At 36.5% G+C, this 13,128-nt stretch overlaps 2 protein-coding genes across 3 annotated transcripts; one reads left to right on the top strand and one right to left on the bottom strand.

Moving 5' to 3' along the window:
• Positions 1 to 1,454: 1,454 nt before the first annotated feature.
• Positions 1,455 to 3,377, top strand: LOC115954835 (protein WHAT'S THIS FACTOR 9, mitochondrial). Its single transcript, XM_031072791.1, has one exon. It carries the CDS (start codon positions 1,728 to 1,730, stop codon positions 2,982 to 2,984), a length of 1,257 nt encoding a protein of 418 aa, XP_030928651.1. The 5' UTR covers positions 1,455 to 1,727; the 3' UTR covers positions 2,985 to 3,377.
• Positions 3,378 to 3,746: 369 nt separating this feature from the next.
• LOC115958292 (pumilio homolog 4) lies at positions 3,747 to 12,635 on the bottom strand. Of its 2 annotated transcripts, none has more exons than XM_031076695.1 (12): positions 12,350 to 12,635; positions 12,198 to 12,248; positions 11,049 to 11,712; positions 9,959 to 10,814; positions 9,271 to 9,853; positions 9,038 to 9,179; positions 8,847 to 8,954; positions 8,093 to 8,305; positions 7,858 to 7,968; positions 6,687 to 6,881; positions 4,401 to 4,575; positions 3,747 to 4,309 (listed from the first exon to the last, which is right to left on the bottom strand). In XM_031076695.1, exons 3-12 carry the CDS (start codon positions 11,700 to 11,702, stop codon positions 4,260 to 4,262), a joined length of 3,087 nt encoding a protein of 1,028 aa, XP_030932555.1. In that variant the 5' UTR covers positions 11,703 to 11,712; positions 12,198 to 12,248; positions 12,350 to 12,635; the 3' UTR covers positions 3,747 to 4,259. The 2 variants fall into 2 exon arrangements, with proteins under 2 accessions (XP_030932555.1, XP_030932556.1); XM_031076696.1 differs by having other exon boundaries at positions 11,049 to 11,703; positions 12,350 to 12,376.
• Positions 12,636 to 13,128: the final 493 nt, after the last annotated feature.

The following is a 13,128-nucleotide window of genomic DNA, read 5'->3' as shown; positions in this document are numbered from 1 at the left end:
GATTTTGAATAAATTTGATATTTGGGTTAAGAATTTTTTCCTCAAAGTGTTTTCTAGGTTTTTTAGGCACTTAGTTCTTTTTCATTTCTTTATATACTAGAATCAAGCACAAAACATCAAGATCCACATTCACACACAAATCTCTCTCTCTCTCTCTCTCTCTCTCTCTCTGTTTGATCACTACAAATTTCCAGGTTCATTGGATCCATCAAAGTTACCCTTGAGGTTGGGTTGTTTCTAAAATAGATTATATAATCTGTGTCCTTATTCTCTCAAATCTATTATATAAATTTGCTAATGTTGTAAACCGTATTTGGTTAATTAGATTAGCTACCATTTTTTTATTTGAAGAAATTCTGAAATTAAAGAATTGGATATCTTAGAAAACATTAATAGTTGTTGTCTGTGCCAGTTTCATCTGGCAAAACTCGGTCCATTTATGTTGACCTCATTTCAAGTTATCCTGATATATTTGAAATCTAATCGTATTGGGCATGATTAGGACTCTAACTACAACTCTCATTTGTACTTTTTTACATGTTTAAATTAATGGAATTTCAGACAGGAGTAATTTTGTTCGCTCAAGAAATTGGGAATAGTCACTCGAATTTTTAGCAAGATTATCAATTCTCTTTGTTAGGTGATATGTTATGTTCAACTTTTGGTCACTTAGTAAGAGATACCTGTCCTTAGTTAACTATTTTCAGAGTTTTTCTTTTTCTCATACTTATAGATAAGGTAATATTGTAGCACATATTTTAGCTAAGAAGGTAAGATTTTTATTTATTTTTTATTAATCTGGATAAAATTTGTTCCTCTAGACATTGGTAATCTTGTCCAAGCTAATTTACCAACCCACTTAAATAAAGATCATGGTGATATTAAAAAAAAAAAGAGGGGGGGCCGTTAATGGGCTTCTGTTTATTTTTACTATATTTGTATAGTTTTGTTAAGTGGTCAGTCTTTATACATATATTATGTCATTGGCTTTGTAGATCATGGCTGATCCAGATTAATTAGGATGACCTATGAATGCATGAAGAAGACGAGGCCTAACGATTTGAAAATGAATGTTGAACAGCTGAAGCATACTTGTGAGTGGTTGAAAGAAACCCACTTAAACAATGTCCCAAAGTAAGTGAATTGTGCAACGATACTAATTACATAATTTCTCAAGTGATCACACATTAACCATTTTTTTCTTTTTTGCTGAATACAATTATTTTCAATTTAGATTTTGGGGCTATCCCGGCGGGTTTAAAAACGCCGAGATAGTTCTAGTTTTTTTTGCAGTGATTTGTCGTTTCTAAATAAAAAAAATAATAATAATAAAAAAAAAAACACAATGCATTGTTTTATTTGATGTGAAGTAAAACTTTTAAAAACAATAAAAAATAAAAAATAAAGAAGACCTGTCTAAGATTGTCTTCTTCACCTTAATTACACTGTATCGAGGTATAAGTATAACCCTAGCCGTTTAGAAAAGAAAACAAAAACAAAATCTAGCGTATCACGCTTCTATTCTATGATCTTGTTCTCGACACGTACAGCTTTGATTCCAAACACGAGGATCTGAATTGTGAACTAGTGAACTCCACTCTCTGTCTGTCTATATTTTCTCTCTTCTTCTTCTTCTTCTTCTTCTTCTCCAACTCCTCTCGCCACCCGTCACTGCCACCCGACCCCTCTTGCCTCTTCATCTGCGCCATCCATTTCAATCCCTTTCTATGTTTCTCAACAACCCCACCTCCAAAACCCTCAAAAAACTACTCTCCCACTCTCAAAAACCAATCTTTTCCTACCTGTACCACCCCCAAAACCCTCCTTATTCACACACCCAAAAATCCCACTATGTAGATGTTTACATGAAGTGGAAAAAAGACCCATACTATGATTCAATTGACCACATCCACAAGTCCATCCAACTCAAACCCGTCATTTCCTTGAAAAACTGCATAGCCCAAGACCCCAATGGCTGTATCCCAATCTCTCAAGTCTCCAAAAGGGGTCTAGAGTTTGATGTGCCCATGAAAGTTGCTAGGTTCTTGAGGCAATACCCAGCAATCTTTGAAGAGTTTACAGGTCCCCAATATAACTTGCCTTGGTTTAGACTGACCCCAGAAGCTGTTGAGATTGATAGAGAGGAGAAAAGGGTGTTTGAGAATTGTAAGGAGGATTTGAAGGATAGGCTGAAGAGGTTTATATTGATGAGTAAAGGAAACGTTTTGCCTTTAAAGATTATTCAGGGAATGCAGTGGTATTTGGGTTTGCCTGAGGATTTTTTGAGGTGCTTGGAAGTGAATCTTGATGGGTCTTTTAAGTTTGTGGAGATGGAAGATGGGTTGAAGGGTTTGGCTGTTGAGTGTGAAGAAAAAGTATTGTCTGTGATACAGAAAAATGCTATGAAGAAAGGGGTGTATTTTGGGGAGCCAATGGAGGCAATTGAGTTTCCATTTTTTCCTCGTAAGGATGCAAGGTTGAGGAGGAAGATTGACGATTGGTTAAAGGAGTTTCAGAAGCTTCCATATGTGTCACCCTATGAGGATTTTTTGCATTTGGATCCAGGTAGTGATATAGCAGAGAAGCGTGTTGTGGGGTTTCTTCATGAGTTGCTTAGTCTTTTTGTTGAGCATTCAGCAGAGAGGAAGAAGCTTCTATGTCTTAAGAAATATTTTGGGTTGCCACAGAAGGTCCATAAGGCATTTGAGAGGCATCCCCATATGTTTTACTTGTCTTTGAGGAATAAGACTTGTACTGCAATTCTAAAGGAGGCTTACAATGACAAATTGGCTATTGAGAGACATCCATTATTGCGGGTGAGGAATAAGTACATTAATTTGATGAAGCAGTCGGGTGTGATTTTGAAGAATAAGAGGTTGAGTAATCGGTTTCTTGATCATGGGAGCGTGAAATTGGATTTGGATTTGGATGTTGTGGATGAAGAGAGAAGAGAGATGACAGATTTGGATGTGTCCCCCGTATGATTATTTGAGGAGGAGAAGGTATCTTTTACGACATACATATCAAATCACCCGTGTAACAGGTCAATGAGTAAATGCCATGTGATTCAATTTTATAATTCTATTTATCTGAATTTGTATCTAGTTTGTTAGATACTTCCAAGTCAGGGTCTACTACATACTACAGTTAGCTTTCAGGAAGAATGCACCACTAAATGAATGAATTATGATGGATTTAGATTAACTTGTATAAATTACTTTAACAAATTCAAGGGATATACATTCTTGATGCCTGTGGCTAATTGTACACACAATTCCAGTTTCTGCCATTTTCTTGATTGGTAGCATTTTGATGTATTTCACGGTTGAGCTTTGAGCTCTTGTTGGTGTGTTATTTTGCTCTGTTATACAATCCGTTTATTTACACCTTGCCCATCTGTGTATAAACTGTCGTGTTCATCGTGATAGGAAGATTGTAAATTAAATTTCTAAAATAGGTTTATACAGCTGACCACAACATTTAGTTGAGTTAAGCTGAGTTCATTTATATAAAATTCTCAGTTGAAAAATTCTATATAGTGCAGGATAGAAAACCTTGTCATGAAGACTCTAGATGTTATATTTGAAAAATATATAAACTGGATTACTTTTTTTGAAATGAAGGCTGAGATAATTCATATTGGCACATCTTCACTTGGGAATTTATAACTGATTAAGGCAAGGACCTTATGGGTTCCAAAAGTTCTAAAAGCTTAGTAACAATTGTTTCATATAAGAATACAAGAAAATATCAACACCAGCACAAGTTCAACGATTTTATTCAATTCTGACCACTAGAAGCATTACAGGCCGAGGAAAGCAAAAATATATGCCTCAAGAAAATAGCAGTCAGTATATATACATATATATGTGCAAGTTCCCAATGTCAGACTCAACCTAATATGGACTCCAGTACACTCTCTCTTTAACATTGCCCTTTATCATTTACAATTAATTTTTCTTTACAAACTATGAACCTTTCTTTGTGCATGTAATCCCAAAAAGACTAGGCAACTATAACATGCCGTCTCCTGTATCTTGACTTCCTAGAATGACCTCTTTGGAGCTTGCAGTCAATGGTGTAGAAAAATTTTCTTATTCCAGTGGGCCTGCTATTTCGTGTTTATTTACAACTGCTAAAGTCTCAGTAGAAAATAAAGACTCCAGATGATAGCTTGATAAAATCACCATCCAGGTTAGCTGTACAAAGTGTCTTTGGTAGTGGCAGAGGAAAAATGCCTTGTCTGGAGTTGTGATTCCTCAGGAAGAGGATGGGGAAGAGAAAGAGGTTGACAACCCTATTCGCCTTTCTGCAAATGAGGGGATTAAAATTTATGATTTGTCATGATGCTTAACAAAGGAAATCTAAAATCTCTGTAGAAAACTGTTACAATTCCTCACCTCCAGTTGTGATGAGCTTCTCAACACGAGAAACTATATGTTTACCATAGGTATACCTCTTCAAGGCATTCAAGTGAACCTTGATGCGTGAAAGAATCAACTCAAGACTCTGGTCATCACAAGTCTCAAGAACCTTTTGTACAACATAGTTTCCAAATGGGTCCTTCATCATGATCTAAAATTTTGCATTTTATAATGGTCATGCAACAAGTACTCATCAGTAGGCATATAAAAAGAATATAGTAATGGAAACTTTATATTAGACAATTATTGACCATGAAACAAACAGGTGTCAACTGCAATTTACTCTCTTTTAGCTAGAAAGAATAGAGACTACAAACATAGAAAGTAAAGAGAGCCAAATGAAGATAAAAAGAAAATGCACTTCATACAACTACGGAAATAGTAAACAGTGCAACTATTCATGCTTAAAGCATAATTTTGGGATTTTTCAGAGTACTTAGTTGTTTAAATATGCTCTGGTTCAACTTAGTTGTTTACTTGTTTATCCTGTTCCTTAATATCCGTGCATATTATATATGGGTATGTTGTGGGTTCCAGTTAACCCAATTGGTAAATTCTCTTATTGTTAAGCAAGAGATCTAGCATTCAAACACTGTCTACAAAAACCACTTGGAGCCTTGGTCTGATGATAATGAGCAATTATCATAGAGCATACGCCATATGTTGAGAATCCTATCTTAGAGAGAATTGAGCATAAGTTGGCCGGATGGAAGAAGATGTATTTGTCTAAAGGTCAAAGACTAACGTTGCTGAAGAGCACTCTATCTAGTCTTCCTACATATTTTTTATCTCTCTTTACCATCCCTATGCACGTGGCCAATAAAATTAAGAGGTTGCAAAGGGATTTCCTGTGGGGGATTCCAAGACATATTTGGTGGGAAGGGACAAGTTGTGTGCACCTTTGGAATGTGGTGGGTTAGGGGTAAGAAAATTAACTACTTTTAATAAAGCCTTACTAGGGAAGTGGTTATGGCGGTTTGGGATTGAGGAGACAAGGCTTTGGAGAAGGGTGGTAGCTCTGAAGTTTGGGGAAGATTGGGGAGGATGGACATCCAAGCTAGGTAGAGGGGTACACGGGTGTGGCTTATGGAGAAGTATTCGAGTGGGTTGGGAGGCATTTAGCAAAAATATTCGATTTGAGGTAGGGGTGGGTGATAGAGTTAAGCTTTGGATAGATCAATGGTGTGGGGAGTCTCTACTTCAATTGTCTTTTCCGAATGTGTTTGGGATGGCTTCCGATAAACAGGCATCGGTGGCCTCTTCTCTTGAAAGATTGGGGATAGAAGAAAGGAGAAGCTGGGATGTTCATTTTATTCGGAGACCAAATGATTGGGAAATAGGTGGGGTGGATGATTTTCTCCACACCTTGGGTTCAAATCTACCTCCCACTGAGAATGGAAATCGTATACGATGGAAATTGACAAAGAATGGAGACTTTGATGTCCGATCGTTTTACAATAAGTTAAGAAGTCCTTTGCCCATTACTTTTCCTTGGAAAGTCGTATGGAAGGTTAAGGCTCCTCGACGTGTTTCCTTCTTTGTGTGGATTGCTGTGTGGGATAAGATCCTTACAGGTGATAATTTGAGGGGTAAAGGAATGGATTTTGTTGACTGGTGCATTATGTGCCGTTGTAATGGGGAAACGGTGGATCATTTGCTTCTTCATTGTGGTAAGGCACATAGGTTGTGGAGTTTGGTGTTTAGATCTTTTGAGATTTCATAGGTCTTGCCAAGAACGGTTGTAGATACTCTCTTTGGTTGGTGGAATTGGCTTGGAAAACATTCGTCTAGCATTTGAAATTTAGCTCATTTGTGCTTAATGTGGTGTTTTTGGAGGGAGCGAAATTAGAGGACTATTGAGGACTTGGAAAGCTCGGATGACCAATTATTGGCCTCTTTCAGTGGCTCCCTTTTTGATTGGTCTAGGGCTTGGGGAATCACCTCTAGTGACTCTCTCCCTATGTTCCTTAGCTCTCTACTATATATTTAGTATTTTTTCCTTTCTTTTTTCTCTCTTCTTTTTCTTTCCTATCTGTATTTTTCTCGCTGCCTTATGTTTTTCTGCATAAGGTAGTGTTCTTGAATATATATCCTTATTACTTATCAAAAAATAAAATTAAAAAAAAAAATGTTGAAATTCTATTGTATCTAACCAATATATATATATATATATATATATATATGGACATGTTGAACCCTTTTATATTTAATAATACAGCAGCATGTATAAGCCGCTTTAGAAATAGGAAGAGGGACACAGACCTGCAAGGGTTCATTTTCATCAGTGGAACCAAGCATCTCATTCACCAAAAGTTGACGCTCATCAGGACCACCAAAAGTCAAGCACTTCTCCACCACATTAGAAGCAAATTTCTGCTGACTCATCTTTACAATCTGTCCTGCAAGCTTGCTAATAATAGCAGACCGTTCATGTGGTTTACCATGTTCAAGGACGTGCTATCAAAAAAAAGTATAAATATTAGGTGCACGACTAATGGATGCAATATTGTAGTAAAGTGGTAATGATTAAACAAACCACAACACTTGAATGGGCACAAAACTGGTAAGCAAGTAAATATTACAAAATAAATAAATAAATAAATAATGTGTTAATGAAAGTTAACCATTAAATCTTCCAAGAAGATAAAGTTAGTTCAATACTCCAGAAGCCAGTGTAGTATAAACGGTTCAAAATAATCCACAAACAAGATGTAGCCCCAAATAATTGTCAGCACATAAAAACATCTATGGTAGTAATTCAATGGATCTTTTTTGGGGTGCTTGAAGTTCAATTGATCAATAATAAATAAACTTATAATTTCAATGAAAGATTATTATTATTGGTAAGTTACACATATCTAGTGTGTCCTTTTTTAATTTATTTTACAGAGAACATCCCGTGGGTCTTGAATGCACAATTTCACCTTCCACCTATTTTTGTGGGAGGAACCATCATTTGAGCTAGAGTTCATTGGCTAGAAGCAAAATACTCATTGAAGATAGTGAACAAAGCACTGCTTGAAACTGGCAAGTGTGAGGACATGTTGAATAATCTTACACAAAACCAAATGCCCCTTGAGTAAATTGAATGGCAAAATTGGAAAACAACATGACCCCCAAGTACCTAACACTTGTCAACTTCATCTAGATAACATTTTTGGCAATGGGGACGACATTTCTTTTTCTTACATTCTCACACTACCTGCTTGTGGTGCATTTTCCATTTTCAAGTTCAAGTTAAAAACATCAGACATTATTGGAACATAATAGTTCAAACCCATAAACAATATACCTCTGATCCAAGGAAAAAAATAAAGTCAATAGTAATGACCAAAAATGGAAAAACCTATCAGCTTTTTCCTCAATATATAACTAGGACCTCATTTGAATCACAAAATATGATGGAACCAGGTTTAAACGGAAAACTGAATACCTGAATAACATAGTTCCCATATTGATCTTGTGCAAGAATACATACAGATTGCATGATTTCATCCATGATAATCTGTTGAGTGTTAGGATCATTGCAATGTTCCAAGACCCTCTGTCAGCATCAAATGAAATAAATCAACACATGCCATACATCACTGTCAATGAAATAAACATAAATTGCCTTATAAAAAATTTAAAAAAAAAAAAAAAATCTAATTTTGTATGAAGCTTTGAACCTGAATAACGCGGCAACCATAAGGGTGGGTGGAAAGTGCCACAACTTGCCCATAGAAGGCTGAGATGATAAACTGAATTCGATCTTGAGGGACGCACTCTATGCACTTTTGAATAACATGATTACCATTTTGATCACGAACACATTTCATGATTGAACCATCAAGCTCTGCCACCATTTGTGTCTGCTGATCTACACCAACCACCTCCAAGGCCTGTCATCAAATTTAGAGTATTAGGCCCTTTCCATAACTATTACTACATCATAATTCACTTTGCACTGTGCCCAAATGAATTCATAAAGGAAAAATGTTGAGCCTTTTTATTTTCAGTAAAAATTTGTACTACTGCATGCATAAGGACATGGTTTAAATACACTCATGATAATACTTCATGTCCTTTTTTCAATAAGAACGTAAAATGAAAGCAATATATGCATTAAAAAGAGAAATAAAAGCTATAGGCACAAATCAAATGTACCAAATAGGTCATTTATGCATTGCCATCAAGAATCAAGTTGATCAAACATAACAAATAGGTACTTACTCATTAAATAGCGCATTTATGGTGGTAAGAATAATAACAGAGAACATGTCATTTGTAAACAGAGCTCAACAAGGCAGAAATGGATGAGTTCATATTGAAATTGTGTAAACTTCAAGCAGAATAAAAAATGTGAAGCAAGAAATACTGACTGGGTGTGCTGTCCATGTATTAATATGGAAGAAAATCAAGATGTAAAATATACAAAAGTACCTTCTGAATCACTCTGCAACCATACATTTGGAGACTAAGGGTCAAAACATGACCAGTCAGTTGGCTCGCTAACTCCTTTCTTTGGCTTTCCAAGCCATGCTCAAAAAACTACAAATTCAAGCACCACTATTCAATTAATAACTTAGAGAGTATAATAAGACTGTTGAGTATTTTGGATAAATAATTCTGACCTTTTGTATGACATAATTCCCAAAGACATCGGTCATCAAGATACGAGCATGAGGAGTGATCTCAGGAAAAATCTTGGCCTTTTCTTCTGCTGTGGCTGTTTCTAATTTCTGCTGAATAAAGCGACTTCCATACTGATCCGTACTGCATTGTAGGCAGGAGACACTAAACTCAGTACTCCAACTGGGGCTAAATGAGTGGAATTAACACTGAAATAAAAGCCTTACATGCTTACCTGAACTCAACCACATGATCAATAATGTCTGAAAGTTCAAAAGACCTGGTCTTGTTGGTCTTGAACTCATCTAATAATAAGGGTGACGCAAATCTTCCTTCCATATTACCATCTGAAAGCCATGGCCCAATGGATCCTCCCATTGAGCTTCTCATCATAGAAGTAAAGTGTGAAAATTGCTCATTCTGAAACCCTGGACTCCCAGATCCAACAGAAGGAAGTACAGCATTTACCATTGGGTTTCCTGGATATGGCATGCCAAAACCATATGATGGATTCCCATAGTACCCATGATTAAAACCACCAGATTTACCTAAATGTGACAACTCATATTGTTGTTTCTGTTTAGCAAGCAATGCCTCAAGGTACGCTTGCTGAGCTCCCTCCAAGTCTCCATGTGAAGTGCCAAAATAATTCCTCCCCCGAGATGGATCACTTGGACTAGCTACAGCATGCGTCACATAATCAGAAGTTCTTTGCAAGTACTGAATAAAACGTGGGTCCATAGCTGGAGAATGAAGGTCAGGCCCTACTTGATTTCTTGGTCTATGCAATAATTGTCCATCTCCAGGAGCAGTCAAAGCTGAAACATAAGAAAAATAAAATTTTCAATGCCAACTAAGCCAATGAAAGTTTTGATATGCCAGACAAGATTATATGGAGCTTGAAGAAGAAAAAAGAGAGTGACCTGCATCAATATGGCCATTAATCGCAGAATTGAACTTTTCATTTACTGTATAAGCACCAGGAACATGGCTACCAAAGTCCATACTTGGAATATTTGTACTTTGGTGATGAAAATTTGATGCTTCTGAACTTCCAAATCCTGAAGAATTGACATTTGAGTAAAGACTGGCAGCAGAAGATGTTTGTTTGGGTAAGTTAACATCGGAACTTATCTCAGAATTGTTAAGGTTTGTTACAATTCCATTTTTCCTAGCTAAATCTATGTAGTTGTTAGTCAAAGAAAACTTTTCAGCATTAGACTGGTCAGTGAGTTTCTGCTGCAGACTCTGATTATGACCATTGGGCATGTTGAGCATAAAATCAGGCTGATTGTCATAATCAAGCTGAAGTAGAGACTGCAAATGACTAACTTCATTTGCATTTTTACTTTTTGAGAGGTTCAAGCCGGAAAAATTGGCCACAATATCAGTAAGGTCAGTCACACCAGAAGACCGATCATTTTGGACAGCCAAGCCAACAACATTCTTTTTCTCAATAGGGGAAACTCTACTGCTCCCAACTGGGGGAAGTCCAGGACAAGCTGTCCTCCCAACAACTTGCAGTTCAGGGGTTTTGCTTCTTGACAAAGATGAACCCACAGCAGGGGCAAAAGTATGAGAAACTGTAGTATTATGATTTTTAACTCCAACCATGGGAGCAGCTCCAAAATGCAAGCCCTCTATAGACTCCACTCCATTACTTACCCCTGCTGGATGGGGATCAGCCATTCCTTTAGTGTCCAAAATATCACCAAAAGAATTACGACTTGTGGGACGTGACAGGCTCCTAGGCAAGGGAGTAGGTCGATCCAGTCCTTCCTGCACACACATTCTAATTTGAATTATAAATGAAAAAAAAATGTTGATATAGAAGAAAAGGAAACACAGTGATTAGCATTTCACCATAGTAACAAATGCTCTATTCAATCAAGTTGCTTTTATCAGGAAAAGCCAAAGTGATTCCAGATATTTCAAACAATGTGCAAAATTGAAGCCACGGGATTGAAACTCAAAAGAAACAAACAAAACATGGTTAGGATTATTGTATATTACCTGAAGAATGTCAGCGAAACTCTTCCTCCTTGCACCAAGCCCAGTGCTTGAGAATCCAGCCGAACTATCTGGACTGCTATTGAGCCACTGAGATGAAGACTGCCTAGAGAGATTCCTTCGACTGGCATTCCTCAATTCCATCAGATCATTCTCTGCCTGTTGCACAGACACACCTGGCTGCATTGAAAACAACGATGAACTATCGCCATTATCGGCCAACTTCTGCTTCCTCCAGTCCCCAATTCCCCCTAACGAAGACCCACCGGCCTGAAACCTTTGTGCAATCCGCCAATCCTCTTTTGACATCAATGGCGGGGGCAGTCTCGGGTTAATATTCTCATGAGAATAATAATACGAAAGATAAGCAGGATGGGAGCGAATCTCATCCTCAGATAAACCCCCAATCTTATTACTTATACTACCACCAATCTCTCTAAAATCAGGGTTCCCAAAAAGACTACCAACAGCAGTTAGCGACCCCTCAACTGTTGGCGGAGCACTGCCACTCCTATACATATTCATAACCCTTTCTCGATTCATAACATTCTGATTCCGCTGCTGATGCAGAATCAATTCAAGCTCGCTCTGCAAACCATCTTCGAAATTCCCATCAGCTCCTTGCAAGCCATCATCTATGCTACTCCCAGTTGCCATCCTGAAAACTCTAATTTACCCACACAAAATAAAATGAAAAAATAAAAATTAACAGAATTCAATAAACAACAACTCTTACCCTAACCCTAACCCTAAACCTAAACCTATCCAATTTAACTACTTTGAATTTTTTTTTTTTTTTTTTAAATAAATTTTAGGTTGCTATAGTTTTCACAAATTGTAATACAACCAAAAATTAGCCAAATTGTTAATATTTTAGGCAAACTTGAGTGTTCATTTTTGTGGGTTTGATTGTTTCAAACTGAAACTACATATGAAATGAAATCAAAGATTAAAATTCTTTAATTTTTCAGGTTGCTTTTTTTCTCAGCAACCAAACAGAGAGTTTAATTAATCATCGAAATTTCAATTACCCAACAAAAATTTAATTTTTTCAGGTTGCTTTTTTTCGCAGCAACCAAACAGAGAGCTTAATTAATCATCGAATATCAATTACCCAACAAAAAATTATTAAAATAATAACGAATACCACACCTTTTAACCTGAAGCTTCACATCAATACCAACAAGCCCTTTATCGATCCTCCTGAAAAAAAAAAACAAATAATATTAAAAAAAAAAAAACACACAAAAATTTGACAAATTGAATCGAAATTAAACGACAGCGTATTGTTGCAGAGCACTTACGAGTGGAAATGAAGCTCAACAAAACAAAAATCAAAGTGCGGCTCTTTCTTCTTCTTCTTCTTCTTCTTCTTTCTTTATTTATTTATTTTAATAATAAATTCGAATTATTTGGATAAGATAGAGGAAAATTGTTATTATTCTGTTAAGACAACGTAGTCCGAGCTTTTAAGGGAAAAAAAAACCGTCTGAGGATTTTAGAAACAACATTTTGTGAGAGACAGAGAGAAAAATAGATTAATGTAGAATGTAGAAATGTTTGTGTGTGTCTGTGTGTCTGCGTGTGTGATGTGGGAGTGGGGCTGAGATTGTAAGATAAAACGGTCGGCTTTTTCGGTGGGGTCGGAGATTAATGTGGAGCGTTTGATTAGAATTATTTGGACGGTGATTGGCGGTCGGTGGTTGGGTGGGTTTGATTTACGTGCATGGGCGTTACATGTACACACTTCTTTTTTTTCTGTTTGGGTTATGTGTGTATGACTTGCGTGAGTGGAAAAGGAAAGAGAGAGATTATTTTGGGTTTAGGTAATGGTCACCAAGAAAATTTTTTCTTTTTTTTTTTTTTTATTTTCTTTACTTACTTACCTAAAATAGTTTTTTTTTTCTTTTTTTTTGGGGGTGTGACTTGGGAGTATCTTTTTTGAAAAGTTTATTTAGCTTAATTTAATAAGTACAGCTTTTTATCTTTGTTTTTTATTCTAGGCATGGATATTTTTGCACAACTTATTTGTTGAACAAAATAAGTTATACTAAGCTGTACTTCAATGAGAATAATAAGCAAA

The sequence above is a fragment of the Quercus lobata genome, chromosome 8, assembly GCF_001633185.2.
Source record: "Quercus lobata isolate SW786 chromosome 8, ValleyOak3.0 Primary Assembly, whole genome shotgun sequence".
NCBI lineage: Eukaryota > Viridiplantae > Streptophyta > Magnoliopsida > Fagales > Fagaceae > Quercus > Quercus lobata.
The sequence above is the reverse complement of the archived record's forward strand: the minus strand, read 5'-3'. Positions and strand labels throughout refer to the sequence as shown.

What these genes read in the sequence shown, in the direction of transcription:
- LOC115954835 (XM_031072791.1), top strand. Translation starts at nt 1,728, where the DNA reads ATGTTTCTCAACAACCCCACCTCCAAAACCCTCAAAAAACTACTCTCC.
- LOC115958292 (XM_031076695.1), bottom strand. Translation starts at nt 11,702, where the DNA reads ATGGCAACTGGGAGTAGCATAGATGATGGCTTGCAAGGAGCTGATGGG. An exon ending in TAATGGCCATATTGATGCAG is followed by an intron (nt 9,854 to 9,958) that starts GTCACTCTCTTT and finishes CTTATGTTTCAG; the next exon opens with CTTTGACTGCTCCTGGAGAT. An exon ending in ATGGTTGCCGCGTTATTCAG is followed by an intron (nt 7,969 to 8,092) that starts GTTCAAAGCTTC and finishes TGATGCTGACAG; the next exon opens with AGGGTCTTGGAACATTGCAA.